This window comes from Somniosus microcephalus, chromosome 5 (genome assembly GCF_052327205.1).
Source record: "Somniosus microcephalus isolate GS21.2 chromosome 5, FLI_Smic_1.0, whole genome shotgun sequence".
NCBI lineage: Eukaryota > Metazoa > Chordata > Chondrichthyes > Squaliformes > Somniosidae > Somniosus > Somniosus microcephalus.
The window spans coordinates 280,966,731-280,991,751 of NC_140991.1; the positions used below are offsets into that span (position 1 = coordinate 280,966,731).

The following is a 25,021-nucleotide window of genomic DNA, read 5'->3' on the forward strand; positions in this document are numbered from 1 at the left end:
AGTCATTAACAATTATCTCGTCATTAAAAGGATACTTGCTCTATTAATTGCCATACTTATTTTTCTGTGGTGAGTGTAATGGATAATTAATGTGCAAATGCAGCATCTTCATGAAAATCACTGGGAGTGCAAATCGGCCAGCAACTTGTGGCGGTTCGCAATTCACGGGGTACCTCTTTCTCGCCACAAACTACTGGCCGATTTGCACATTAATAACCGTGCGTCATTCACACGCCCTTTTTAAGCAAATTCTGGGCCATTATCTGCTGTTGACTTAGCTGATCACATCAGGTGACTCGTAACCTGTTTCACCTGTAAAGTGTATGGTTTTTAGTAACTAGCTGTAGGCTGGTATGCTCCCACTTCATCTAGGACCTGAATTTGAGCTATCCCAAACTGACCAGATAAAAGTGATGTCTTTCTGCTGGCTGTGAGGATCATATATGAAATGACTTTGGTCACTTTCATCCCAGAACTAAAATTGTGCTTAACTTGATATTCCAGGATGACTGTTGTGGTAAATGGAAATGTTGCACTGTTGCAATTGGGGTGCTCACCTGAGGTTAAGTTAGAGCACATTGCTACTATATTGGATACCAGACCTTGAGAGCATTTAATAAGGGCATTGGATGCCTGAAATGGGAAAGTGCTCTGTTTCCCAAAGCTAGTAATGTTTTTAGGCGTCAGTCAGATCTTTGTCTGTTGCTTCGTGCTGAAGACCAGTCCCGTTAGTGAGCCTTTTGCTTTCTGTGAACTGAAGTTGAGTTTATCTGCACAATATGTAGTAATGTAGCTTTATCAGGGGCTGAACAGAAATTCATGTTACTATAAAAGTTTTCTGCCATTAACATGAACTCTCTAGTTGTAATCTTCAAATAGCAAAATAAACACTCAATAAGATGGTGCAACTTGAGCTATAAACTATAAATCAATTTATATTAAAAAGTACGAAGTAGCAGAAAATCAATACTGCAGATTTCACCCGATTTCAGCCTTGTAACTTCTGGCTCCACAGATATACAAAAATAACAAGCTCTCTTAGCAGTACAAAACCTGGACTAGTGCTCTTCATGCAACCTATATGTAAGATTTTGTCTACCAACATGGAGTTTCCAGCTTCTATTCTGATGGGCTTATGAGGACTGGAAAAACTGGCAGCATCATGCCTGAGATACTTGTTTTTAATCGCTCTGCCATTGGGGGCCATGCCTTCAGCTGCCACGACCCTAACCTCTGGAATTCCCTCCCTAAACCTCTCTGCCCCTCTACCTCTTTCCTCCTTTAAGTCACTCCTTAAAACCTACCTCTTTGACCAAGCTTTTGGTCACCTGCCCTAATATCTCCTTATGTGGCTCAGTGTCAAATTTTGTTTGGTAACACTACTGTGAAGCGCCTTGGGACGTTTTACTATGTTAAAGGTGCAATATAAATATAAGTTCCCTTTGAAGTTCAGTGTTGAGATACAGGAAATCAAATGATGTCTCCCTCACCTGAATAAACCTAATCAAATTAAAGTGAAGGGTTATTGAATTTCACTTGAATGCTATATCCAGACCTTCAATTGATTATGTTCAGGATAAAGCAATAGTCTATGTTAAGTGATTCCGCCTTGCTTTGCAATTGAAATGCATTTGCGTAATAATGGGCTGGCTTTTACTCTCAGCGGCGAAGGAACGGCGTTTGCCATTCACTTCGCTGACCGTTGTCCACAGGCTTGTCAGTGGAGGTTTCCACTAATCGGTGTCTGTTTCAGTGCAGCGCCCTCTACAGGGGATCTGTGGCGTCTGTGAGCACTTCAAGGAACAGTGAGGCTCTCCAACCAATCAGATTGAAGAATCCTCACTGAGACATGCAGGTCGAGAAATTCCCCTTGGTGCCGGCATCTAAGGCTGGTTTCAGCAGAAAAATGGCAGCCGCTTTGCTTCTGGTTGCCATTTTGGGCAGGTCGGTAGCGCGGCCGTTGCCTGCAATGACCTTCCCTCCAAGGTCAGAAATGGGGATGTTCGCTGATGACTGCAGTGTTCAGCGCCATTCACAACTCCTCAGATAATGAAGCAGTCCATGCCTGCATGCAGCAAGACCTGGATGACGTACAGGCTTGGGCTGATAAGTGGCCACTGAAGTGCCAGGCAATGACCATCTCCAACAAGCGAGAGCCTAACCACCGATCCTTGACATTTAATGGCATTACCATCACCGAATCCCCCACCATCAACATCCTGGGAGTCAGCATTGACCAGAAACTTAACTGGACCAGCCACATAAATACTGTGGCAACAAGAGCAGGTCAGAGGCTAGGTATTCTGCGGCGAGTGTCTCACCTCCTGACTCCCCAAAGCCTTTCTACCATCTACAAGGCACAAATAAGGAGTGTGATTGAATACTCTCCACTTGCCTGGATGAGTGCAGCTCCAACAACACTCAAGAAGCTTGACACCATCCAGGACAAAACCGCCCACTCGATTGGCACCCCATCCACCACCTTAAACATTTCACTCCCTCCACCACCGGTGTACCATGTACAAGATGCACTGCAGCAACTCGCCAAGGATTCTTCGGCAGCACCTCCCAAACCCGCGACCTCTTCCACCTAGGAGGACAAGGGCAGCAGGCGCATAGGAACACCACCACCTCCAAGATCCCCTCCAAGTCACACAACATCCTGACTTAGAAGTATATCACCAATCCTTCATCGCCACTGGGTCAAAATCGTGGAACTCCCTACCTAACAGCACTGTGGGAGTACCTTCACCACATGGACTGCAGTGGTTCAAGAAGGTGGCTCACCACCACCATCTCAAGGGTAACTAGGGATGGGCAATAAATGCTGGCCTTGCCAGCGATGCCCAGATTCCATAAGCGAATAAAAAAAATTCACCAGAAGAAAGCTAAGAGGCAGATCATGACGCCAATCAGAGTGCCATGCTGATTTGATGCTCAACTACTCTCCAAAGCGGGCTCAGCTGAAAGTGTTCAGCTGCATGACGGACCCCCCCCGCCCCCCCCCACCCGCAGTATGAAAACATCAACAACTTTCAGGTAACATGCTTCTTGATTTCTACTTGCTCTGTGTAAATTAGTGCAACTGTTTGGAGTTTTCTACAGTTATTTAAAGTTGGTGAGTTGACTGGGAGTGGTCCTGCAAGTGGAGAAGGCCTTGCTTCAGAATTCAAGAGTTCTGGTCAGACCACATGCTCCCAGTCCCAGGGGCTCTACTTGCGGCCCTCCTCACGCTGCTGCATGACAGGAGGGCTCTCAGCAGGAGGCATTACCCACCTTGGGTCTTCGGAGAGCACTTCTCTTAACTACACTTAAACCAGGAGCAGTGTATCCTGAGGCTCCACTTCACCAAGGAAGTGGTCACAGAACTCTGCCACCTCTTGGAACCAGTCCTGCAGCCTCAGAGCAGGCCGACAACTGTGCTGTCAGTGGCCCTTATGGTGACCGTGACCTCAATTTTTTTCGCCACCGAATTCTTCCCAGCTGGAGTAGGCAACGTAGACAACCTCTCCCAGTTTGCCGTCCATCTGGGAGGTCATAGAGGCTCTGTACTCTCGGAGAAGGGACTTCTTTGTCTCCTCTCCTGAATAGAGAAAAGTGGGAGGAGCATGCATGTGGCTTTGGCAGGATATCTGGTTTCCCCATGGTGCAGGGCGCCATCAACTGCACACACGTGGCTTTGCGGGCTCCACAATACAATCCCGAGATATTCCACAACAGCAAAGGCTACCACTCACTTAATGTGCATTTGGTAAGCTACCATTTGGTAGCTGGTATGCTACCAGCACACCATGATGGTGAATGCCCAGTATCCTGGCAACAATCATTATGCCTTCATCCTGCGCCAGTCCGGTGTGCCAGCAATCTTCCAGCCACCACATCGAACCCGAGGGTGGCTGCTCGAGACGAGGGCTATCGGCTTTACACCTGGCTGATAACTTCCCTCCGCAAACCCAACACTCGTGGCCAACAGTCATATAATAACAGCCATGCTGCCACGAAGAACCTCATCGAGCAGGCCATCGGGGTGCTAAAGCAACGGTTCCACTGCCGTAACCACTCTGGAGGAACCCTCCAGTCCTCGCCAGAGCGGGTGTCCCATTTCGTAGTGGTCTGCTACATTCTCCACAATTTGGCCATCATGAGGCTGCAGTCCTTGCCACCACTGGTTCCGTGACCGCCTCAGTGGGAGGAGGCAGGCAGCAGATCCCTGTTACAGATGGGCTGTCTGTCTCTGTTTCCAGTGAATGAAACTCCAGATCCCCGTTGCTGAACATTACCCCACCTTACCACCCCTCTGTCTCAGAACATCATAGCGTCCTTTTGGGCACAAAGCTGAAATGAGAGCCACCACAAAACAAACGTTCCAAATATTAATTTATAAATGATGCAATCCATTACTACAAAACAAAGTCAACTAATCACCCTTGTGCATTCCCTTAGTGTCTATCTTTTGTGTTCCTTTGCCTATTCTAGTGCTCCTACGCCATGCCTAAAGCATGACTGGTGGAAGGCTGCTGACTTTCCGTGGGGAGACTGCAGATGGTCTTGCAGGATGACCTCGAGCAGCTCTGGGCCTCAAAGGCCTGGCTGTAGACTGGCAGCAGCAAGGGCACTGGTAGAGTGGCAGTGGTGGGAGTAGGAATGCTGTCATCCTGAGAAAGGACAGCAAGTTCTTGCTCCACGGAGCCACTGCCACTACCCCGGGCAACGCCTCAGCATTCCTAGCCATCTGTTGGAGCACAGATGGCTGAACCTCTGAGACCCTGCAGGTCCCTTTCCACACTCGTAAATCCAGTCACGATGGCATCAGACTGAGCTTGCGTGGCAGCAAATTGAGCCTGGATGAGAGCAGCCTGAGCTTCCACTACAGCACTCTGACGTTGGGTCACTTCCAATTGTGCGGCAATGGAAGCTGTGACATCGCCCCATCACACCCAGCATCATGGTTGGGTCCATAAGTGCTCTAATGGAGTTACCCATCACTTCTGTCCTAGAAATCATGGTCTCCAATGTTGGAGCCAGACTCCTCCATGTTCCTTGACACTGACAGGAGGCTATCTGGCAGGCCTGCCATTGCACCAAGCATTTCTGTGTGCATGTCCATCACCTTTCTTCTGAAGGCTGCCCTATCAAAGACCTCATGAGAGCCCTGTGAAGCAGAACTCGTGTGCGAACTCGGCCTTCGGAAAGCTGGCACTTGAGCTACCCTTTCCCCCTGGCTTGGCTGAAGCCCACTCGTGCCCGGTGACGTGTAGATCCTGCCTCTATACTACCCTCTAAAGTTCGCGCAGTGCCATTTTCTGAGCTGGTGCCTGGGAGTGTCCGATCGAGTGACCGTGCCTCCTCTTCATCACTTTCCTCTTTTACTTGGTCAGGGACTGGCTGAGCTGCTGGCAGTTCTTGGGTATCTGAAAGGAGGAAATCACATGGGTTGGGTTATGGTGAGGGGAGGGGGGAAGCAAGATATACATGCTTACACCATCAGCAGCTTGTAAGTGAGAAGCGATTGCGATGAGGGGGAAGTGGGATGTGAGAAGAAGGATAAGGTATGAGCATACCATCAGCAATGCTTTCGACCTCGCCGCTCACCACAGCCTTAGTGACGGCCCCTCCAATTACCTCCAGCGCAGTAAGGTTCTGCAGACGTGCTTCACGTCTGTTTGCTGCTGCTCATGGTGGTTGTGAGCCGCTTTGACCTGCAAGAGAAAGGGAAATGTGTCTGAGTGTGGTGCAAAGTGTTTGGGTGATATGCCTCTTGATGGAATAGCGTGCAAGGTGAGAGATGTGGGTGTCAGGCTTGCAGCAGTGGCAAGTGTGTGATGGTGAGACGAAGCTATGATTGTGAGGTACGAGTCGTGATTGCTCGAGATTGTTGGTAGGTGAATGATGGGGGTGTGATGCATTGAGCAGTGCGTGAGGCTAGTGGTGCAGTTGGTGGGATATGGCATTTGAGGATGCATTCCCTCACCTTGACCACTCGTGCAAGGTCATTACATTTCTGCGACAATGGATCCAGGTCCTGGGGGCTGCACTCGTGGCACTGACGGCTTGGACTGTCTCCTCCCACTGCCTTCTGGCGTTTTGTCTGGAAGACCTGCCCCCCTACGGGTGAAGGACCTGTCGTCGTCTTCTGTATACCCCCTGGACCAAGGCCTTAAGTGCAGCATCCGAAAAGCGCCGTGCCCTTTCTCTTCCCTGTTGCGACATAACTGCATTCACAGAGACAATGATGTGCTTTTGCAACAAAGCACCTCCTCTTTAAGAAGTGCAGAGAGCCTAGGCAACATTTTATTGGGCAGTAGACTGCACCAGATATTGTCCCCCGCGCTTGAGTGCTGAGCCAACCAGCAGTGCGTTTAGCGGTGAACTCCGTGCGCCAATCATTATAATGTTCCCCTCAAGTCACACATCATCCTGAATTGCCGCTGGGTCAAAATCTTGGAACTCCCCCCCCCCCCCCCCCCCCCCCCCCCCCCCCCCCCAACAGCACTATGGGAGTACCTTCACCACACGGACTGCTGAAGTCCAAGAAGGCGGCTCACCGCCACCTTCTCGAGGGCAATTAGGGATGGACAATAAATGCTGGCTTTGCCAGTGACGCCCACATCCCATGAACGAATAATTAAAAAAATGAGCAGGTAGCATGAATTTTGCGTGCTACCTGCACCACTTTGAATGGGCGTGGCCAGATTGGGCTTTGTGATTCCCGCGCCCGTTTTCAGGCCTAATCCAATTTCACCCCTGCAGAGTCCAAACCAAGAAGTATAAAGCCAGCCTTTCTAGTAACTCCCCTTTATCAATTTTTATCCCATCAAATATCTCAACTACCTCCTCTTTCACTATCATTTTGGCAGCATCTTCTTCCTTGGTAAAGACAGATGGAAAGTGCTCATTTAGTCCCTCTGCCTCCATGCATAGGTCTCCTTTCTGGTCCTAATCGGCCCCACCCCTCTTACTACCCATTTATTATTTATATGCCTATAGAAGACTTTTGGATTTCTTTTAATGTTAGCTGCCAATCTATTCTCATACTCTCCCTTTGCCCCTCTTATTTCCTTTTTCACTTCCCCTCTGAACTTTCTGTATTCAGCCTACATTCACTTGTATTCTCAACCTGACATCTGTCATATGGCCTTTTTTACTGCTTTATCTTACTCTCTATCTCTTTCGTGATCCAGGGAGATATGGCATTGATTGCCCTACCTTTCCCCCTCGTGGAAATGTACCTCGACTGTGCATGAACCATCTCTTTTTAAAGGCAGTCCATTGTTCGATTACAGTTTTGCCTGCCAATCTTTGATTCCAATTTACCCGGGCCAGCTCTGTTCTCAACCCACTGAAATTGGCCCTTCTCCAGTTAATTATTCTGACTCTAGACACGCATCGTTACCTCTGGTATCCCCCAAGGAGTTATCCTTGACCTCCTCCTATTTCTCATCTACATGTTGCCCCTTGGTGGCATCATCCGAAAACACGTCAGTTTCCATATGTATGCTGACGACACCCAGCTCTACCTCACTACCTCTTTTCTCTCGACCCCTCCACGGTGTCTAAATTGTCAGACTGCTTGTCTGACATACAGTTGTGGATGAGCAAAAATTTTCTCCAATTAAATACATGTATTGGGAAGACCGAAGCCATTGTTTTCGGTCCCCGCCACAAACTCCGTTCCCTAGCCACTGACTCCATCCCTCTCCCTAATCTCTGTCTGAGGCTGAACCACACTGTTTGCAACCTTGGTGTCATATCTGACCCTGAAATGAGCTTCCAACCACATATCCGCAGCATAACAAAGACCGCCTACTTCAACCTCCGTAACATCGTCCGTCTCCGCCCTTGCCTCAGCTCATCTGCAGCTGAAACCCTCATCCATGCCTATGTTACCTCTAGACTTGACTATTCCAATGCACTCCTGGCTGGCCTCCCACATTCCGCCCTATGTAAACTTGAGTTCATCCAAAACTTGGCTATCCGTGTCCTAACCTGCACCAAGTCCTGTTCGCCCATCACCCCTGTGCATCACATTGGCTCCCGGTTAAGCAGCACCTCGATTTCAAAATTCTCATCCTTTTCAAATCCCTCCACGGCCTCGTCCCTTCCTAGATCTGTAATCCCCCCCCCCACCCCCACCCCAAAGGATATCTGCACTCCTCTAATTCTGCCCTCTTGAGCATCCCTGATTATAATCGCTCAACCTTTGGTGGTCGTGCCTTCTGTTGCCTAGGCCCTAAGCCCTGGAATTTCCTCCCTAAACCTCTCCGCCTCTCTTTCCTCCTTTTAAGATGCTCCTTAAAACCTACCTCTTTGACCAAGCTTTTGGTCACCTGCCCTAATTTATCCTTGTGGATCAATGTCAAATTTGTTGTCTTAAAATACTCTTGTGCAGCGCCTTGGACGTTTTACAACATGAAAGGTGCTATATAAATACAAGTTGTTTTTATTGTTATAGATTACTCTTTGTCCTTTTCCATAGCTAACCTAAACCTTATGATACTATGATCACTGTTCCCTAAATGTTCCCTTACTGAAACTTGATCCACTTGACCCACCTCATTTCCCCAGTACCAGATCCAGCAATGCCTCCTTCCTCGTTGGGCCGGAAACGTACTGATCAAGAAAGTTCTCCTGAACACACTTCAGAAATTTTTTCCCCTCTCTGCCCTTTACACTATTACTATCCCAGTCTATATTAGGATAATTGAAGTCCCCCATTATCAATACTTTATTATAGTTCTTGCACCTCTCTGTAATTTCTGTGCAAACTTGCTCCTCTATATCCTTCCCACTAGTAGGTGGCCTATAGAATATAGCACCTCTATTGTTTCCTGAACACCTTGGCCTAGAAATTCATTAGGGCGCTGCCAGCTTTGCACCCAGTTAACGCCTAAAGAGTGATTTTGCGCCAAAAATGAGTTTGCGCAGATATTCAGCGCAGCGGTATTGGCGGCGGTAGCCGTTAGCGCTGCGCCGGCACCGATGACGTCATCGGTGTGCGCAGTGCCCCGAAACCGGCCCAATCCCCATATTTAGTTGCGGCCGCCTCCTCCGAAGCGGCCGCAAACAGCGACCAGAGAACGGGGCCGTACTGAATCCTTAGTGGGGCGCTTTAAAGGGGAAGGTGCGGCCGGCCGCTTTTTCGGCGGCCGCCTGCCCGCACCTCCTTCTCCCCCGCCCCCCCCCCCCCCCCCCCGCGGCATTGCCGGCTGGTTTGCGGGAGCCTGGCACTTCTCCGTTGTGCCGGGCTCTTTTGCCGGCACTCGCGATCGGGGCTCCGGCTGTTGCAGGCACCTCCCCCTTAAGAGAAGGAGGAGGCCTGCAGTACCGCAGCCTGCCGCTCCGCAGCGGCTGGCGCAGCGGCGCCAAGAGCGCTGATATTCAGTGTCAGCGCCCCAAGCGGAGGCGGGCACACCCTGGTATAGCGCCCGGCTCCGAATTGGGGCGCTAACAATGAATATCTGACGATCGCTATAGGCTTCCCGCCCAGCGCTAACTTTTGGGCGCTAGCCAGCTGGCGGGGCCATAGTGAATTTCTAGGCCCTTATATCCAGGAATATTTAGTACCCAATCCTGACTTTTTTTGAGCCAGGTCTCTGCTATCGCCACAACATCATATTCCCATGTGTGGCTATTCGCACCTGCAGCTCACCAACCTTATTTACCTAGTGCTTATCTGTATCTCCCACTCTTGTGCACCATGTTTCTCCTTTCTAATGCTAACATCCTGGTGCCCAGCCCCCTGCCAAATTAGTTTAAACCCTCCCTCCCTCCCCCCCCCATGAGGATATTGGTCCTAGCTCTGTTAAAGTGCAACCTGTCCCTCAGAACCGTTCCATATTCACTCGCGCGTGGCACCAAGAGTTATCCGGAGATTACTACCTTTGAGGTCCTGCTCTTTAATCTCTTTCCCAGCTCCCTAAAATCTGCCTGCAGGACCTCATCCCTCTTTCTACCTAGGTCGTTAATACAGATATGGACCGCGACCTCTGGGTGTTCACCCTCCTGGTCTGGGTATGTGGGTTTCAGTCCAGCCCCATTAATTGCATATAGCTTGAGCGTGGGTTTCAAGTTGATATGTTCAGAATGTTCTGCAGCTGCTCAGTGATATCCTTGCCCCTGGCACCAGGGAGGGAACATACCATCCTGGAACTATGTCTATGGCCACAGAAATACCTGTCTGTTCTCCTAACTATTGCTTTCCCGATCTCCCCCACCCCATACAGCTGAGCCACCTGTGGTGCTGTGGACTTGGCTCTGGCTGTACTCCCACTTCCCACATGGCACAAGATGTGCATTCCGTGGGACTGAGGTACCCTGCCATGCCTCTATTTAATTGACAATTAACTAACTAGCTTGCATTCATATTCTTATTGCTGCTTCTCCTTTTTCCTGTCTTGTTAATGTAGAGCCTGTAAATGCTGTTGTATGTTTTCTTTTCCCCTGCTGTTTCTCTTTCAGCTGCCTCAAACCTGCACTGACACGTCACCTCCTTGAGCTTGTGGTAGTTTTGAGTTTGCATTCTTTTGGTCCTTGTGTATGGTGCATTTCCTGAATAGCCTCTAGTTTTAAGTACTTCTGATTGGAATGCTTCTTTGTTCTTTTCCTTGGCTGCCAGTCAGGCTAACATGATCAGCACCTCTCAACCTCATTCTAAGTACATATGTATGCTATTGCTTAATTTTATTTTTAATTTAAAATTTTTAACTACTATTGGGTGATATTCTTGTCTGAACTTTTCTGCCGCCACTGTTACGTTTTGAAGATTTACTTGATATTTCTTATGCACAGTTATAAAGACCATTTCCATAAGTGGGCCCTTGCTTCCTATGAACCAGAGTGTGACTTTATATCTGGTAATGTAGCATCACCCAAAGGTCGAACAGAAACCCTTGTTACTGTAATAGCTTTGTGGAATTCACATGCGCCCTCTTGTGTTATCCTAGTTTTCAGATAGCAGAAAAATAAACAAACAATTAGATGGTGCGAGTTGGCCTGTAAAATGCAAATAAGTTTATTAAAAGTAAAAAGTAGAAATTCAATACAATAGACTTCAGTTGATTAGAACTTTTAACTTCTCCTCCTAGGATGTACACAAATAACAAAAGTCAACACTTCACAAACCTTCTTAGTAATACTAAACCTGGACCAAAGAGGTGCAGATCATGAGGACAGTATTTTTCTATTACAACAATGTTTAGTACTTTTGGGTGGATTGATAGACAATTATGTTGGAGCTACAACATTCTCTGCCACAGGTAGTAAGTGATTTGTGCTTCGGAGTTCTCTACACAGTGAGTTTTTTGATTGCTGCTATAAAGAATATTAAGAGTGCAAGTTTCCAGGGTAAGCTTATGCATTTCTTGGAAGGATCAGCAGGATTAACAGAAGCCTGAAAGTAGATTTCTGCAGTACTTGAGTATATGCTCTGGTGCACACTTCTGGTATTTATCCATCTCTGTTTAACTTGTTAATTGTGTTAAAGTGGATGGATTTGCTTAAATTAGCTAAACGTGTGTGAAGTGCAGAAGAAATTGCCTGGTTGCATTTCTCTCTAGTTATTGTATTATGTCAAGGTTTTCTCTCTTCACATTTTTTTGCCCCTTTCCTTTTTATATTAGCACCTTTTTTGTGCCACCCAAATCTCTGGATACGTTATGGAGCTGTGGGATTCATAACAGTGGTAGCACAACATCTGAATATTGCTGATGTCTACTGTAAACTGATGCCATATCTCAATCCATTCATCTCCCAACCAATAATACAGGTACAGTAAAAGTAACTTGATTTGTTCCATAGTTCACTGGATTGCAGTTGGTTGTTTTGTGACTAAACTAAAGAGTATTTCTTCTCTGTTTAATTTTGTATAATATGATTTGGTATTTTTACTTGGTTAACTATTTTAGCCAAATGAAATTGAAGTCAGAATACAGTTAGGTTGTATTCACAATGTTATTTGGGCTTACTGCAATATATCGAGCACTGAGCAAAGGCCTCGGTTAGAGATTGCTTTGGGTGCTTTGAATTTCTAGTGACCAGCCATAGAGTGAAAATTGTAAATGCTTGGGAATAAGTTGCCTGCCTGTTTTCCTGATCATGATGGGAATTAAAGCGCGCATCCAAATGTGCCTTCAGTAATATTAAATTGGGAGACTTTGAAATCATGACTGTTCATTCACAAATTTAGAATTGCTTCAGTGAGTCGATTAAGCATTTTTTTATGGTCTTTATCTTTGTAGAGTGAGTGCTTCTGTAGTTCCAACTACAGTCAACCACACTTCATTAATAGTTTTATAGATGAACAGTTTAAAAACATTTTTTATATATATCACTTTACAATACCTTATGTACATGTATCCCATATATTCCCCTGAATGGTTGGTTGTTGAACCATTAAGTGGAAAGTCACTTGAATTGTTTTTTATATTTTAAGTGAGTTCAGTGGGCAGTGGAAGTGTATTCACATCTGATAAAAGTTAATTTGTTATGCTTCATGACAACTTAACCACAGAATTGCTTTAATGCTTCAACTTGCTGCAAACCATATCAAATCAAGTAGTTTTAATTGTTTATCGGGAGTAATACTGAGTAATATCCATCCAAATGATATAGCTAGACTCATGATTAATGAGTGGTTTTTAAGACTGTAATTTTTTTTGTAACGTAACCATAATATATTGTGGTAAAACCACCAAGGAACTCCTGTACAAGTGAATAACTGTCTTTAAAGCAATGTTACAGCACCTAGGTCCGTTTGCTGAGAGTAAACAAGCTTTCTGTAAAAACCCTGAAATAACGCGATGACGTCATCACATTGGTCATGTGGTGCCCCGAGTGGCGGGAAATGTGACGACGTCATGACGTCAGAGGTGGGCGGTTCTAAGTTCAGTCCTCGTGGAACTAGCTACTGTACAGACCTGTTTGTGATTTCTCCTGCATATTTTGTTTTGTTCATCAGTTTAATTAAATTCGGTTAATTTACTGAACTGACTCGACCTCAGTGATTTAGATAGGAATCCGTAGATTCCTACAATATAGTACATTAAAAAGAATACAGATGGGGACATTGGGATTCATGTACCTGTAATTTTCTCAGACAGCCGGTTTCAGAACTTAACCAGTCTGTCAGGATAGGAGAAAATACCGATTGATTGTCAACATGAATTGCTTTTGTTCTTGAATGCTTCTTAGGGCCTGTTTGTAAAGTAACATTGGCTTAGACTTGGGAACAGAGCATCAATAAACACCATCTTTCAAGCCATTTAGTGACATAAAAAAGGGAGGAAAAAAACTAATGCACATTCCTGTCTTCGCACAACACTGTCCTCAATCATTCTAACTCCATCGTTACTTTGCTGAAGATCAACTTGATGTCTTTTGGAGATGATGCTGTGAGCGGTCTGATTTGCAAACAGATATTAACATATTTTTCATTCAGTTGTATGTTTGTTTCAAGCAGTTTGTTTTTGGAATTTTTACAGATAGACAAAGAAATTGTGTTGCTGAGTGTCCTCAAAGAGCCTGTCAACCGTTCCATATTTGATTATGTGTTACGATCAAAGGACATAATGAGCCTTTATAGGCACTTGCACTTGCGCCAGAAAAGACGCAATGGACTCCAGCTGGAATGCCCGTTCCCAGAGGATCCAATCATTGCCCAGCTGTTAAAGAAACTGCTTTCTCAGGTAATACTTAACATATCTGTGTGTTTACAAAAAATAAACTCTAGAGAATCTCCCATTGCATTATTCACTGTTGGATGACGTACTAAGTACAAGAGTATTTATACTATATAAGGCATAAAATGTATTATTTTTCTGCTAAGGTGGGACTGTGTGCTTTTAAGACCACAGTCTAATGGTTAAGCAACACAACCTTGGGCCAGTCTGAGTTTAACTGTTTGGCGAGGGAGCTTGGCAGATCAGATGCAAGAGCTTGTGAATTTTGGCCCCTGTCAATATTGGGCTTTCTTTCGGTTTCTAAAGATTGTTTTGCACCTGTAACAAATTGATGTCTGGCGCATGGCAGACTTTTTTATTCGTATATGGGATGTGGGCATTGCTGGCAAGCCCAGCATTTATTGTCCATCCCTAATTGCCCTTGAGAAGGTGGTGGTGAGCTTTCTTGAACCGCTGCAGTCCGTGTGGTGAAGGTACTCCCACAATGTTAGGGAGGGAGTTCCAGGATTTTGACCGAGCGATGATGAAGGATCGGCGATATACTTCTAAATCAGGATGGTGTGTGACTTGGAGGGGAACTTGGAGGTGGTGGTGTTCCCATGCGCCTGCTGCCCATGTCCTTCTAGGTGGAAGAGGTCGCGGGTTTGGGAGGTGCTGCTGAAGAAGCTTTGGCGAGTTGCTGCAGTGCATCTGGTAGATGGTACACACTGCAGCCATGGTACGCCAGTGGTGGGGGGAGTGAATGTTTAAGGTGGTGGATGGGGGTGCCAAACAAGCGGGCTGCTTTGTCCTGGATGGCATCGAGCTTCGAGTGTTGTTGGAGTTGCACTCATCCAGGCAAGTGGAGAGTATTCCGTCACACTCCTGACTTGTGCCTTGTAGATGGTGGAAAGGTTTTGGGGAGTTAGGATGTGAGACACCGCAGAATACCCAGCCTCTGACCTGCTCTTGTTGCCACAGTATTTATGTGGCTGGTCCAGTTAAGTTTCTGATCAATGGTGACTCCCCAGGATGTTGATGGTGGGGGATTCGGCGATGGTAATACCGTTGAATGTCATGGGGAGGTGGTTAGACTCTCGCCTGTTGGAGATAATCATTGCCTGGCACTTCTGTGATGTGAATGTTACCTGCCACTTATTAGCCCAAGCCTGAACGTCATCCAGGTCTAGTTGCATGCGGACATGGACTGCTTCATTATCTGAGGAGTTGTGAGTGGCGCTGAAGACTATGCAGTCATCAGTGAACATCCCCATTTCTGATATCATGTTGGAGGGAAGGTCATTGATAAAGCAGCTGAAGATGGTTGGGCCTAGGACACTGCCCTGAGGAACACCTGCAGTGATGTCCTGGGGCTGTGATGATTGACCTTCAACCACCACAACCATCTTCCTTTGTGCTAGATCATGGACTTGTGTTTACGCGTAATAACTCTGTGAAGATCAGGTAAGTTGTTGCTCATATTGCAGATGTCTTGTGAATCATTAAAACATACATATGCTTCCCCCTCCCAAAAATAGTGCTCTTTATAATTTTTACACAATCTAGATATAAATGTGTTCTTTCAATGTCAAATTGATAACACCTCTTTCAGTCAAAAATTAGAATAAGCTTTCAAACAGATCTGGAGAAATAATTTAAATCCAAACATATGAATGTAATGCATTCTTCAGTCGTGTCATGTTTTAAATATATTCATTATAAAAAAAGATTGGTTTGATTGATTTGACTTATATGTGCTGTTCCAGGGCTATTCTTTGGCTAGCACTTATTTTGTCTAGTATATTTAGTGAATATCCAAAGAAACAAAACTATTAAAAACTGTCAGTTGCCTGATCCAGGAATGCAGATATTTGACCGGGTTTAAAATAGTTTATCAATCTAAAATTCCGAACAGCTTCACACCAGACAGTTAACCAGTTAAAATTAACTGTGCACGTGGAATAGGAAAGTATGAACTAGATAATAAATTCATATAAAGGAAAGGGGATACAGGGTTATTAGTTCCAGAATGACAGTAAGGAAGCTAATGGCATGTTTTAAAAGGGTAGGATAGATGAGCCAATGATCATCTGATTCCCAAAAAATTGCTATGTTACCACTATATGCAACTTTCTTTTTTAGCTACATGGATTTATTCATTACTGTTCCTGGCCCACAGAAAACTCTAGTGTCAATACTATAATAGGTTAGCACATTTTTAACTTTGTACTGTAGTTTTGATTAACTTTTACAGCAGCCAAAGTATTAAGAATTAGTTACATCTATAATCTAAATTGTTCAACTGCATGCATTTTCCTGCCAACTTTTCCCTTTACAAGTCCCTGTGTCCACATTAATAATGGAAACTATGTGTAATCATGTCACACTGGAGTTACAACCTCCCACCAATGGTGGCACTGTAGGGCATCCGCTGCATAGCCTGTGCTACAGAGAAACTGCAAGCAACTCTGCTTCCCAAATTGCTGTAAGTTTTGTTAATTACCAAATAATATAAAATCACGATATTACATAAAATAAGGACAGAATATATGACATTAAAATGGAGATTGAATTATATCCACTTTCCCTGGTCCAGTTATTCCCTCAACCCTGCTTTACCTGAAGGCTATCTCAACTTCCAGCTGTTTCTGTAAAGTGATTTTTTCATGTGGCTCATTGTCTTAATGTAGGGGATGACTGAAGCAGATGAAGACAAGCTATTAGCTCTGAAGGATTTCATGCAAAAGTCAAACAAGGCTAAAGCCAATGTGGTGGACCAAAGTCACATGAATGACAGCAGTCAGAGTGGTGTGATTGACCTGGCTGCTCTAGGAATCCCTGGAAGACACATTGATCTTGTCAAGACAAAACAAGAAAATGATGATAAACGAGGTAGTCCTCTTTTTCTCTTGTTTGGTTGTAATTGGGAGCAATAGGATTATGCAAATAGGAATGTATAATATAGAAAAATGTCCTGCTGCTGGAGAATTGAAAATTGTTACAACTTTTGGGTGCAGAACTAGGAAAAAGTAGGTACATTTTAAGTCTTTGTACTGGCAATCGTACTGATGCAGGTCCAATTCTTTTTGGTGCATCATAATGTAGACCAGGGATTTTTGCTTCTGAGGCCCCTCTCCCATGTTATAAAAATTTCACGGGCCCCCCTGAAACACAACACAAGTATTTTTTCTGTATAAAAATGTTCTTGGTGCCACTCCCACTCACCATGTTACTGCTGCTGCTGTTATCCTGGCGCTGCAGAAAATATTGGTCCCTCATCCCACTCCCTCTCCCTCCACATGAGCCCCAATCACCTGACCCCCAGTCTCCCTCTCTTCCTCGCAATCCCATACTCCCTCACTGACTGTTCCCAGCACATCAGCCGGTCCCGGTTCTCTGCTTGATTGTCAGTCAAACAGCCTTTTTCCCCCTATCGCCAATATTTTTATAACTACAGACAAAAGTGTACAATGAAAATGAAAGAACACTTTTTTTAAGGCCTATATGATTTTTCTCCCAAATTGCTCGTAGCCGTGTCCAGATTAATGTTTTATTCCAGGTGACTTCAGGACAATCCTGGAAAGTTGAAATCCTAGCTGGAGGCCAACATGTGTGAGCAATTAGGTCTGCCTGTGATGCCCTCCTTGGTATAGCAAGTCTGCTAACACTCAAGGTATAGGCTCGCAGGTTAAGAATGAATGAGGTTAGACACCAAAGGGCAGCCAGCACCCTTGTAGCTATACTACAGTGTGAGTTAACACTTTGAAGACACCAGGAGGGAAAATGGGGGGGGGGGGAAATTAGATGGTGCAGAATATTTAAATGAGTTTGCAAACTGTTTCAGTTTTCCTGGAAATAATTGTCAATCCTAATAGTTTCCTCATGTTGACATATTCCGCTCTTCTCCCTCCACGAAGACAGCAACTCACTGACCCCAGCAGCTCCTTTCCTCCTTCCAGCTACCACCTATTTCCTTGCCCCTTTTTAGTTGATTGACAATTGCGACTGCGCGAATAACAAAAATAGGACACGGAGCCGCCATTGGCTGATTACAATAGCTGCGGGATACTTGAACTGACTGGGTACAGCTGCCACTGGTGACATATGGCAGGATTCAGGGAGCGAGGGCTGAAAGTAGAAGAGCAACTACCCCAATTAACCCGGAGGAGGGGAAACAACTATCCATGTAGCGTGGGGCTAGGACAAGTGTGGGGGTGACAAAATATATAGCGGGACCTGGCGAGGAGCATGGAGGACCGAAAGCTCGAGCCGGGGGATCAGTGGCCACCGCCTCTTTCCCTTCTCAGTGAGCGGGGTCCTGGGTTCAGCCGAAGCTGCCACCATCATCGCACAGATGTTCGGGAGGGGGGAAATCAGAGGTCCGAGTCGGGCCCAGTTTGCTCAGCTCGATTCCACCTTTGCGCAACGGTGTATTTTTCTCTCTTTAATCCTGATTTTTTTTTTTAAACACTGGAAGTTATTTATGGCGGAGCCCCCGGTTGAGAACCCCTGATGTTAACAATACCTTGGTATCTTTCCTTGTAATAGTATAAAGTAACAGTTAAAGTGGTCATCAAGTTTCTCCTAGTGTTTTGATCGAAAAGTTAAAGGCCTGGATTTTGCGGTAAGAATAATGGTGAGGCTATCAGTGCTCACCGTTATTAAAGAGTAAATTGGACAGCAACATCCCGTGTCCGCACATGCATAGGTAAACGCGGAAATCAGGAAGTTGCTGTCCGAGTTGCCCTGCTCCTCTACAAGATATTCTACACCAGTACCTCACCATGCAGTAAAACACAGAAGAGTGTGAAATTGCGGTACTTACCCACTAGATACTAAACACGCCAGAAAAAGTTAGGGCTTGTCCATTCAAGTATAAGTAAATTTTTAACGGTGCGATGAGGCTTAATTATTGCCAAACAACCTCTGGCACTGAAAATTAGCTTTTACAAGTTTCACTCCTTCAGATATTAATTATTGTTGGGGATTAAAAAAAAAAAAAAAAAATCTTTATTTTTTCTTTCTGTCTCATTTGTGTGTGTATGTGTGTGTCTTTCTCTCAATCCCATTTTTATTTGCCCCTCTATTTCACTTTCTGTACATGATTTTACATTGAATTAAATATTCTAACTTGCACTTTCTGGCTTAGACTGTCTCTCAGTAAGCATTCTTCAATCTGATTGGTCGAAGCGATGTGCTGTTGCTTGACTTGCTCACACAGGTCCCAGATCTCCTGTAGAGGGTGCTGCGCTGAAATGGATCTCTCATTGCTATAAATTGCCACGCAAAAGCCCACAAAACGTCTGGGAAGTTGTAAGCGTAGTGAACAGCGAGCGTCATTCGTTCACTGCTGACTACAAAATCTGGGCAAAAGTGAGGACTGGGGCCTGGAAATATACTTCACATTCTACCTGCTGAAAATGTGTATGTTGGTTGGCAGTAAAGTTTGTGCTGGGTCACCACTTTGTGGATAGTGACAGTTTTCTAAAAGTGATGTTGGTATAAAATGCCACTCCAAACCCTTTCTTACATTTTCATCCTCTGTACCTTTTAAAACACTTAAATATGTTAATACCCAGTGATCACTATTGATCTATGGGTGGGGGTTGTGCAATAAGTACACGCGATTTTGTAATACTTAGACACTCATGCAGGGGGGAACCTAGTTCATAAGACTATGCATTACTTGTGAACCATTGCACTACATCACTCGAAGAGTCATTGGCACAATTTATACCTTGCTTAAAGCAATGATGCTTTGAAATTGAAACATCAATATACCTTTTTTTGAGTACATTGTGCATAAAGGAAAAACTACTATGCAAGGTAGTCATATAATACTGAAGTAGATTTTTTGAAATTATATATTGAATAATTGTGGCTTAGCATTAACTAAGTTCATCTTTTGGAATTTGGCTTCAGCAGAACCTTTGGGTTTCTAGACTGGTTTGGTATCTCAAAACAATTAGGGCCACCATATACCTGGGTATAGGGATCAGCTCCCAACACTAATAATTATTATGTGCATTGAATTTCAGGAAAGGACAGTAAAATATTAAATAGAGCAAATATATTGATATTTTCAAACAAGTCCTCTGCCTTCTAAAGGAGTTATCCTGATAACCTTCAGAGAATAATTTTTTTTAATGGGGTTTTTTTTATTTTAGTTTTTGTAATGGCTGGACTTGTGTAATGAGACTGCTTTGGACTTTGTTAAATGTGTAAACATGGTCATTTCTGCCAGAATTTATGTTTGACGAAAGCAGATTGATCTCATAATTTGGTTCAAGTTCAGTCCAAGTTATGTCTTGCAGACATTTTACAATCAGAAGCTCCTTTCTCAATTGGAATATATCAAATTGTTATTAAACTGAGTAGAAGGAGCAAATCAAAAATTCTGGATAAAGTCCTGATAAGCTGGCAGCCTTTTTAGAACCATCAGTTTGAAGTCCAGAATTTTCGTAACTTTTCATTATTTTCTGTCATCTAGTCAACTAATTATGTAACTGAACTCGATCTTCTTTTGGTATCCATTTTCAGCAAGAAGACACGTGAAACAAGACTCAAATTTGAATGAAGAATGGAAGAGCATGTTTGGCTCTCTAGAGCCTTCAAATATTGTTCAACCTAAAGTCCTTGCAGCGCCTGGAGACCAGGAAAATTCCACTGGGAAAAATCTCCGATCAGAGTCTTCACCTGGGATAATGATCACCACCAACCCAGCTTTGCAACAGGTTAGTAGAAAATTCACTGTCTAAATTAATTTTTCTGATTTTTTTTTTTCTCGATGCTTTGTAGGGCATTGAGTGAATGTTTTGCAGTTTCCATTTAATGATGGCATTAGGTATTCTAATTGCTGGCCCTGGCAAACAGCCCATCAGTCGTCTCTTTTATGCATTTGTGGGCAGCTAACTGGGAGATCCTGCATATGTCACCGATAGAGCCCTGGAAGGATCTTGAGGCAAAAAGATTGAGGGCGGTGGTGACTTTGACAGCCACTGGTAACGCGTGGCCAGCAGGCAGCAGGTCTTCTCGGAGGCTGCCACTATTACGTCCGTGAATGATTGAGACACGGACAGCAGGAGTTGAACAAAACAAGTCTTTACTAATGGAAGTCAATAGTGAAACTGAAAACAACAGAGGCTCACTAGCGCCTTTTATACAGGGGTGGTCACTGCCGGTACTGCAGTCTGAGACCAGTTATTCTCTTAAAGGTACATACACAACAATTCCTCCCCTTTTAGATAAACAGTACATAACATTCATTTAACAACTAAATGATAACTAATTACAATCACAATTACGGTTGCTAGATACATTGGTTAAGTTTAAGCAATTATAAGTTCAGTCTTTGAGGAGGCTTCCTGATTCTGTCTGGATAACGCCTCTTTGGGGTATCAGGTTCTTCTGGCAATGTTGAGTCGGGATCAATGTCATTGTTTGGTTCATCTGCTTCCAATATTACCGGTTCTGCGGTAGCTGTAATTGGAACGTCGATTTCATTACCAGGTGTATCAGATCGTGGTGTGGAGTTGACATTTTCCAATGACTCTAGAATCTGGTCAGCATGGCGTCTTACAATGCTCTCCCCAACGTCTACGGTATACACGAGAGGTCCTTGTCGTGTACAAATCGTTCCTGGCTGCCATTTCTCAGTGCGGTAGTCCCGGGCCAAAACTGGTTGACCTATCTTAAAACTCCTGGTCGGCCTTTCATTCATATTCTGAAACTGCCTGTTCTCCACATCTCTTCGGACGTTTGGCTTAACCAAATCCAAGCGGCATCGTAGTCTTCGATTGAAGAACATCATGGCTGGAGTTTGGTTGGTAACCGCATGTGTCGCATTCCGGTAGGCAAACAAGAAGTTGTCCACCTTGTGTTGTAGGGGTATATCTTCATTACACATTGCCTTGAAAGCCTTCTTGAATGTTTGGACAAACCTCTCGGCCAATCCATTAGTGGCTGGATGATATGGGGCGGATGTGTAATGCTTAACGCCATTGTTCTTTAAGAACCTCCGGAACTCTTCAGACACAAACTGTGGTCCATTGTCAGAGCAAATCTGTTCAGGCAGCCCATTCCTGGCGAATATGGTTCGTAAAACTGTGATAGTTTTTTCCGTGGTGGTTGAGGACATTTTAATTACCTCTGGCCACTTTGTGCATCCACCGCAATTAAAAACATCGAGCCCATGAAGGGACCAGCAAAATCAATGTGCACCCTTTGCCATGGAGATGAGGGCCACTCCCATGGATGCAGAGGAGCTTGTGATGGGGCGTTTTGGACCTTCTGGCATCCTCCACAGCTCTTGGTCATCTCTTCGATTTCTCTATCGATTCCCGGCCACCACACAAACGCTCTGGCTAAGCTCTTCATTTTTACCCCACCCAGATGACCCTCATGAAGCTCATTGAGCACTCTATCCGTCAACTTAGGTGGAATTACTACTCTGGATCCACACATCAAGGTTCCTCTGCACACTGACAGCTGTTCTCTTCTCGGCGAGAATGCTGGCAGCAGTAGTTCGCCATGTGCTGGCCAGCCCTTCACCGTTAAATCATAGACCCGTGATAGTGTCGGGTCATTCCGTGTTTCCTTTTCTATGTTTGCATTCGTCACAGGGAGACATTCGACTATGGTTGAGTGGAATAACTCCATTGGATCCACTGTAAGGTCTTCTTCCACCGTCGGCAACGGTAGGCGTGACAATCCATCAGCATTTCCATGCTGTTTAGTTCCTTTGTACTCGATGTCATATTGGTGTGCCCCTAGGAAAAGGGACCACCTCTGCAGCCGTTGTGCTGTCATTATCGGTACGCCCTTCTGAGGGTTGAAAATGGAGACAAGAGGTTGATGATCGGTTAGTAGAGTAAATTTTTGACCGTGCAGGTAGTGATTGAACTTCTTCACCCCCCCACACTAGGCTGAGGGCCTCTCTGTCAATCTGGGCGTAGTTACGCTCGGCAGAAGTTAACGAGCGTGACGCAAAAGCTATCGGCCTCTCTAAACCATCAAGGAATTTATGTGACAGTACCGCCCCAATGCCGTAGGGAGACGCATCACACGTCAGTCTGATCGGCAGTGCTGGGTTGTAGTGAGCCAATACTTCCCTTGAAGTGATTTAAGTCCTTACTCTTCTGAAAGGCCCGCTTACAATCATCGCTCCATTTCCATGCTACCCCCGTTCGTAGCAGGGCGTTCAGTGGGTGCAGAATTGTCGACAAATTCGGCAAAATCTTATGGTAGTAATTCACCAATCCGAGGAATGACCTCAGTTGCGACACATTTTCAGGCGCTGGGGCCTTAACAACCGCTTCAATTTTGTCAGGGGACTTATGTAACCCCTCTTCATCAATCACGTGGCCACAATACGATAGCTGTTTCTTAAAAAATTCGCACTTGGGGCGGTTGGCTCGCAGCCCATGTTCCCGTAGTCTAGTGAGCACCTGTTCTAGGTTGTTAAGGTGTTCACTGTCATCTTCACCTGTCACAAGGATGTCGTCCAAGTAACACTGAGCCCCCGGAATCCCTTGCAGGACTTGTTCCATCGCTCTTTGCCATATCGCCGGAGCCGATGCTACTACGAATACCAATCGATGATACTGGTAAAGACCTTTGTGAGTGTTAATCACGAGATACTTCCTAGAGGACTCTTCAACCTCCATCTGCAAATATGCTTGTGCTAGGTCAATTTTTGTAAAACGCTTCCCTCCAGACAGTGAGGCGAAGATGTCTTCTACCCTTGGAAGAGGATATTGTACTGTGTGAAGGACAGGGTTCACCGTCACCGTGAAATTCCCACAGACGCGAATCTTCCTTGGCTCCCCGGACTTATTGCTTAACGTTTTCTTCATGACAGGAACGATTGGTGTCGCCCACTCGCTCCAGTTGACCTTAGACAACACGCCTGCCTTCTCCAGATTCTCCAGCTCTGCCTCGACTGCTGGGCGAATTGCATATGGTACCGGTCTTGCTTTGAAAAACTTGGGAACTGCATTCTCTTCTATTTTTATCGAGGCGGTTACGCCTTTAAGCGTGCCCAGTTCTTGTTGAAATACCTCTTTGGCATTAGCTAAGATTGTTGACAATCGTCCAGGAGTGACGTCTTCATCTTTTTTACCGTCCACCGTCATTGCATGAATGGAGTGCCAATCTAAGCTTATCTTCCTGATCCATTCCCGTCCCAATAACGGTGGTCCACCATTTGGCAGTATGTAGAGATACAATTTCCGTATTTTCTTGCCGTTGTATTCGACAGGCACCCTTATTTTTCCTCTGGGGTATACTTTTTGCCCCGTATACGTCGTCAAGACGATGGATGTCTCTCTCAAGGGTATGTGTGAAAATAGCCGCTCGTAGTCTCGTCGATTCATGACGGTTAGCGCTGATCCTGTATCCAATTCCATTTTAACTTGGGACCCTGCTATCGTGAGGGTGACCCAAATGGTTCGGTGATCCTCTTTTGCGATTACTTTGTGAAGTTTGAGACAGCTTAGTTTTCTGTTCCCGGATTCACTATCGCTCATCTGGTCTTCGGAACTACTGTCCGTCATCTTTTGTACTTTCTTGTACGGTTCCTTAGTAGCCTTTTTGTTGTCGCTGGTCTTCTTCCCAGACCTGCAAACTCGTGCAATGTGTCCCATCTTCCCGCATTGCCTGCATATTTTGTCTTTGGACCGGCAGTCCTTCTGGTCATGGTTAGTTCTGCCGCAGCGATAACATTTTGCAAACCCCGTGTCATTTCGCGGGTGCCGTATTCCTGTGGTTTTTGTTGAATTTCTGCAGCTCCCCTGGCTGCTGCTTCATCCGATGCTGAAAGCCTTATCTAGCGTCAGCTCTTTCTCTGAGAGTAACTTCTTCTGTGTTCCTTCACTCGGGAGTCCACAGACAAATTTGTCCCGTAGGGTATCTGCCAGTCCTGCTCTGAACTGGCAGTGCTTTGATAGCTTGCGTAGTTCCGTAAGGTACTCAGCATTGCTCTCATCTTTATGCTGAGTTCTCCTGTGGAATTTAAATCTTTCTGCTATCAACAGCGGTGCAGGGTTTAGGTGTTCCTGTAGGACCGCAACAATTTCGTTAAAACTCTTCGCCTTCGGTTTGGCTGGAGTAATCAGGTCCCGCAATAGGCCGTACGTTCTGGCGCCCATTAAGTTTAGCAATATCGATGCCTTTTTCTCCTCCGCTATTTCGTTTGCCTCGAAATATACCTCGACTCTTTCCACATACGTGGTCCAATCCTCTATTGTATTATCAAAAGCAGTGATACAGCCAGTCTTCGGCATCTTGCAAATCTAAAATGGCGCCTCCCGCGCTTTGCCTTCTTCCCCGCTGTTGTTAGCGCTGCTTTCTGCGGTTCCCGTTGCAAC

General features: G+C 45.2%; 1 protein-coding gene across 4 annotated transcripts in view; it reads left to right on the forward strand.

Annotated features, from left to right (window-relative positions):
* The window catches only part of pik3r4 (phosphoinositide-3-kinase, regulatory subunit 4), a 122,035-nt gene that overhangs the window by 43,045 nt on the left and 53,969 nt on the right, over positions 1 to 25,021 (forward strand). For all 4 annotated transcript variants that reach the window (XM_085989023.1, XM_085989020.1, XM_085989022.1 and 1 more), the window contains 4 exons: positions 11,619 to 11,764; positions 13,479 to 13,682; positions 16,346 to 16,547; positions 20,196 to 20,389. In XM_085989023.1, the coding sequence (XP_085845149.1) occupies positions 11,619 to 11,764; positions 13,479 to 13,682; positions 16,346 to 16,547; positions 20,196 to 20,389 (746 nt within the window). The remainder of the gene's footprint in view (positions 1 to 11,618; positions 11,765 to 13,478; positions 13,683 to 16,345; positions 16,548 to 20,195; positions 20,390 to 25,021) is intronic.